This window comes from Bison bison, unplaced genomic scaffold (assembly GCF_000754665.1).
Source record: "Bison bison bison isolate TAMUID 2011002044 unplaced genomic scaffold, Bison_UMD1.0 scf7180017864460, whole genome shotgun sequence".
Classification (NCBI taxonomy): domain Eukaryota; kingdom Metazoa; phylum Chordata; class Mammalia; order Artiodactyla; family Bovidae; genus Bison; species Bison bison.
This window is the reverse complement of record NW_011495022.1, coordinates 1,868,567-1,874,780: the sequence shown is the minus strand read 5'-3', so window position 1 is coordinate 1,874,780 and position 6,214 is coordinate 1,868,567. Positions and strand designations below refer to the sequence as shown.

Genomic DNA, 6,214 nt, shown 5'->3' with positions numbered 1-6,214 from the left:
GACCAGGCTTCTCCACCCTTGGGATTTTCCAGGCAAGAATATTGGAGTGGGTTAACATTTCCTTCTCCAGAGGATCTTCCTGACCCAGGGATTGTTCCAGGGTCTCCTGCATTGTGGACAAACCCTTTACTGTCTGAGCCACCAGGAAATCCCTTGCTGTGCCAGAATTCTCAGTTAAAGACTACTGCATTAGATAAAAGAATTCTGAGTAATGAGCATGTAAAGGTGTGGTGGGGGAAGAACTAAACTGGGAAGGGCTGTGGCTTAGCAGGCAAAGCATAGCAGAAGCAGGACAGCAAATGGTAGCCTAGGCAAAAGGGCTGAGGGTGGAGACGGGCTGAGACATATATAGTGACTTAGAGGAAGAGGCGACAAAATGCAAGATGACTATGTGTCTGGAGATGCCTGCATTTGGGTGTCTGTCCTATGATACCTCCGCAGAGAGGCCTTCTATGATCCCTTCTCTGATTAAAAGTAGATCAACAAAAGGCAAAATTCACTGCCCTAGTTAATCTTTATAGCACTTGTCATTGTTCATTTGTTTATTATTGTACCCCTGGAAGGGGAAATCTCATGGACAGAGGTGCCTGGAGGGCTACAGTCCATGGGCTCACAAAGAGTCAGACGTGACTTTGCAACTGAACAATAGCAACAAAAAGCATGAGAACCATGGTTCTCATCTGGGGGTAATTTTGCCCCCCAGGGGACATTTAGCAATGTCTGGAGACCTTTTTGGTTGTTACAATTAGAGTATATTCTACTGGCATCTGATAGGTAGAATGTTGCTCAATACACTGGAGTGCGCAGGACAGCCTCCCAAAGGAATTACCTAGCAGCAACTGTCAACAGGGCTGAGGTTATTGACAGTTAAGCATTAGAAAATGGATTAGAAGGAAAATTCCTAAGGAAATGCATTGAAGGAAAATCCCTAGAGGAAAAAGACTATCTTGTACGTTGTGTATCCCCAGTACTTATAGTAGGATCTGGTATACGGTGGGTAGGCCTGGCAGACTACAGTCCATGGGGTCTCAAAGAGTCAGACATGACAGAGTGACTAAGCACAGCAGTACAGCAAACAGTGGGTACTCAATAAGTATTACTTGAAAGGTTAATTGTCATTTAAATCCTCATTTTTCCAGCTTTAAAGAAGAACCAGTTCTCCTGGACTCATATTTATTACCAGCTCTATGTCAATCTCTCCAGTTTAGACCGGAGCAATAATATAAAGTGTATGAAGAGACCCCTTTCTTATGCATCTAGACCAGGATACCTCCTTCCACATCATTTCTCCCTAAAAATTCCTTCCACTTAATCTGTATGGGTTAAAGCATGGGACTGGGACAGTTCGAAACATAGCATTAAATATCCTACCTATTTGAGCTGGGGTTTTGCAAAGAGTTCTATCCACTCTTACTCTCAAGTGATTGGGACACAAGGAACATACAGCAAGCACAGTGATGACCGACCAGCGCTGGGCCTATAGTCTGGGTAATGAGCTCTAACAAGCCTGCAACTCATCAACCTCCCACCCCAAATCCCTCTAACCACTGAGCATCCAACCATAGGCCAAGGTTATATTTCTTCACTGGTATCAGAATATTCCTCTAAGAACATTATCTCTATTTCAGGCTGATAGACTTTTACTGGCATTAGCAACAGTCTAGTACAATTCAGCACCATCACACATCTCCAACATTCAATAAAACCACAACGAACATTTCCTAATTTCAAAAAAAATGTATCTAAAAGTAGTGACCTGGATGGAAGCAAGAAAGAGACTCCAACAATAGGACCTAGTCACTTTCAAAACTGCTAGTGGATATCTTCCCATTTAAAAAAATGAGGATTATAATGAGAAGAAATATAATCTTTGTTTTTATATTATGTGTTTGGGAAAACAACATGGTACTTTGGATCAAAGACCAGAGGATTTGACCATGACAACTGAAAAACTGTCCCAGGAAACAGATCATCCACATAACAAGCCGATTTCGTTAGCCAAGGTCAGGATAACATCAGTGCCCCTTCGGGTTACCTGACTTTCCTGCTGGTCCCACTGACACATCTGCAGAACCTGACTCAGTTCCTGCTGCTGTTGCTTCAGGTACTTGTCTAGTTGCCGCCTCCTGTCTTGGAGAAGTTCAAGAAGACTGTCGATCTTCAGGCAGCTGTTTTGAGCTCCCTGAATCATCTCAGCACTTACATTAGGTCCATCACTCTTGATTTTTTCTATGAAGTCAGTGAGTTCTTGACTTTTGTTTAAAAGGGCTAGAGATCGTTCTAAGAGTTCTAGAGAGAAAAACAACAACAAAAAACAGTGATATGAGCAAGCTTTTATATAGTAATAGTTGGACTTTTCATATCATTTAAAATATATGTAAACCTCTATTAAAAATAACAAATTCAAATACGTAAACATAAAATGCCTCTGATTCAGCTGGTCAGATATCTCAGCCTAACAATTGCTATGATGCCAACTGCCAAGTGGTAGGAGGCTGCAGTTTTCAGCATTAGTATAAATCGGTACAGGGAGTGGAAAGACTCTGAGATTTGAGCACTGGTTCAGTTCGTTTTTAGTGGTACGATGCTGGTGAAGGCGCCTACTCTCCTTGGCACACTCTACATCCTGAGGTGATTGGACCAAGTCTGAGGTTTCAAGGCCCAGTGGATGTGCTGGCCAGGTGCCCGGATGCCAGAGACTATGGCAAAGTGGAAAATACATGCTTAGACTCACAGGATCACTGCCACTAGTGCCAGTCAACTGTGGACGTGAGAGAATATGGGTTCAGTGTTGATAGGGTTTCCAAATTTATAGAGTTATAAACATGGATTTTTATGTAAAAGTTCCTGATTTTTAAATGTTTTGTAATTTGTATTTTAAAATTAAAAAGAATATTGAGGAATAAACAAAGCATGGCTCTCTGGCAAATGGGCCACCAACTTGTGCTCTCTGGAGTAAATAGCATTTTAGGTTTGGGCAACATCTTGTCGAAATGCGAGCTTAAGCCTGAAAATTAAAGGGCCACCAAGGGAGAGAGTGTAGAAGACAGAGCTGAGAGTAGCACTGCAAGAGCAGCCTCACTTGGGGATCAACTGGAAGAGCAACTGGGAAACTATCCACTTTCCACAGTCAGAAACCCAGCAGACAATCATGACATATCCCTCACCCTAATTCCATCTCTACTGAGACCTGTCGATTTCACCTTCTATCTCCTGCATCTGTCTGGTTTTCTCTATCCCCAGTACAAAAAGCATCATCTGTTCCCTGAACTTGTGTGTACATGTGCTCAGTAGAGTCCGACTCTTTGCGACCCCATCGACTGTAGCCTGCCAGGCTCCTCTGTCCATGGGATTCTCCAGGCAAGAATACTGGAGTGGGTTGCCATTTCCTCCTCCAGGGGATCTTCCTGACCCAGGGAGGAAGATCCTGTGTCTCCTGCCTTGGCAGGCGAATTCTTAACACTGTGCCACCTGGGAAGCCCATATCCACAACAGAAAGTATCATCTGTTCCCTGAATTTGGGTAGTCATCTCTTAATTGCATCTCCCCTCCAATCCAGATATTAGCCAGAAAGACTGCTTCCAAACACAGTATCTCTCGCATGCACGCATGCGCGCACACACACACACACACACACACCCTCCCAATTGCTTCCCATTGTCTCTGAATTAAGGACAGACTCCTTAACATATTTCAGTTCTGGCACGGTCTGGTCCCTATCTTCCTTTCAGATGGTCTCAATCTCTTTACCTCCATCCATATCTTCTTTACTTCACACACAGTTGACTCCCTGTTGCCCCAGAAGTTTTCACTACATTCTTGTCCAGGGACACCATTCTCCTCATCCCTTACTTCTCTACGTTTACTGTACGCATACTTCAAGTTTAGTCAATGCTCAGTTTCTCAAAGGAGAAATCAGACTGGAACAAATCTTCCTATTCAGTGTTCCCAAACACAATGTTCCTCTCATTCACAGCTCTTTTCACAGCTGTAGTTCTATATTTATATGTCAGGTTAGTTGACTAATGTCTGTTTTTGTCACGAGGCTCCAATGCAATATGAGGACATTGGACAATATCACGACTGTATCCTTAGCACTAGTGTGGTGACTGGCACAGGGAGATATTCAATAATTTTTGTAGAAAGCTTGCCTGAAAGTGAAGTCGCTCAGTTGTGTCTGACTCTTTGCAACCCCATGGACTATAGCCTACCAGGCTCCTCTGTCCATGGGATTTTCCAGGCAAGAGTACTGGAGTGGGTTGCCATTTCCTTCTCCAGGGGATGTTCTAACAAAACCTGGTCCACTGGAGAAGGGAATGGCAAACCACTTCAGTATTCTTGCCTTGAGAATTCCATGAACAGTAATGACGAGGCAAAAAATAGGACACTAAAAGATGAACTCCCCAGGTTGGTAGGTGCCCAATATGCCACTGGAGATAAGAGGAGAAATAACCCAAGAAAGAAGGTAGAGACAGAGCCAAAGCAAAAACAAAACCCAGTTGTGGATAGGACTGGTGATGGAAGTAAAAAGGATGCTATAAAGAGCAATACTGCATAGGAACTTGGAATGTTAGGTCCATGAATCAAGGCAAATTGGAAGTGGTCAAACAGGAGATGGCAAGAGTGAACACCAACATTTTAGGAAACAGCAAACTAAAATGGACTGGAATGGGTGAATTTAACTCAGATGACCATTGTATCTACTACTGTGGACAAAAATCCCTTAGAAGAAATGGAATAGCCGTCATAGTCAACAAAAGAGTCCAAAATGCAGTACTTGAATGCAATCTAAAAAATGACAGAATGATCTCTGTTCATTTCCAAGGCAAACCATTCAATATCACAGTAATCCAAGTCTGTGCCCTGACCAGTAATGATGAAGAAGCTGAAGTTGAATGGTTCTATGAAGACCTATAAGACCTTCTAGAACTAACACCCCAAAAAAGATGTCCTTTTCATTATAGGGGGCTGGAATGAAAAAGTAGGAAGTCAAGAAACACCTGGAGTAATAGGCAAATTTGGCCTTGGAGTACAGAATGAAGCAGGGCAAAGGCTAATAGAGTTTTGCCAAGAGAATACACTGGTCATAGCAAACACCCTCTTCCAACACACAAGAGCAGACTCTACACATGGACATCACCAGATGGCCAACACTGAAATCAGATTGATTATTTTCTTTGCAGCCAAAGATGAAGATGCTCTATACAGTCAGGAAAATAAGACCAGGAACTGACTGTGGCTCAGATCATGAACTTCTTATTGGCAAATTCAGACTTAAATTGAAGAAAGTAGGGAAAACCACTAGACCATTCAGGTATGGTCTACCTGAATGGTCTAATGGTCTAATCAAATCCCTTACAATTATACAGTAAGGGTTAGTCACTCAGTCATGCCCGACTCTTTGCAACCCCATGGACTTCAGCCCTCCAGGCTCCTCTGTCCATGGGATTTTCCAGGCAAGAATGCTGGAGTGGGTTGCCATTTCCTTCTCCAGGGGATCTTCCTAACCCAGGGATCGAACCCAGGTCTCCCACATTGTAGGCAGACGACTTTACCATCTGAGCCACCAGGGAAGTCACTGAAATCAAACGTATTAAAAAGGGGGAAGAATTATGAGAACTAAAGATGCTAGAGATCAGCAGTCCTTCAGAGATATAAAAAAGAAATGTTGGAAGACTTGGGGTTTTGAGATGGGTAAGTAATAGAAACAAAAGCCAAGTTACCGGGTTGATAAGTGGAAAAGCAATGATGAAGTCAATAAGAAAGGACAATCTGTGAAACATCTGTGGCTAGAAGGAAAATAAGGATAAACCATCAGCAGAGTTGAAGACGTGGCCTTTTATTTTCAGATGGGAGAACTGTGAAGAGTACCCAGAGAGTAAGTATGTAACTCTATCAGAAAGGGACTGTGCATGCGAAGTCATTTCAGTCGTGTCGACTCTGTGCGACCCTATAGACTGTAGGCCGCCAGGCTCCTCTGTCCATGGGATTCTCCAGACAGGAATACTGGAGTAGGTTGCCATTTCCTACTCCAGGGAATCTTCCTGACCTGGGGATCAAACCTGAGTCTCTTCGTCTGCTGCACTGGCAGGCAAATTGTTTACCCAAGTGTCATTTGGGAAACCCCGAAATGGGCTAGTCAGTGCTAAAAAGCCATATTCTCGTCACTAGCTCAGTGTTTCTCCTCACTGCACTATGGCTCTCTACTTTAGCA

General features: G+C 43.3%; 1 protein-coding gene across 2 annotated transcripts in view; it reads right to left on the bottom strand.

Moving 5' to 3' along the window:
* The window catches only part of CCDC141 (coiled-coil domain containing 141), a 231,792-nt gene that overhangs the window by 144,460 nt on the left and 81,118 nt on the right, over positions 1–6,214 (bottom strand). For both annotated transcript variants that reach the window (XM_010859751.1, XM_010859753.1), the window contains exon 6: positions 2,036–2,289. In XM_010859751.1, the coding sequence (XP_010858053.1) occupies positions 2,036–2,289 (254 nt within the window). The remainder of the gene's footprint in view (positions 1–2,035; positions 2,290–6,214) is intronic.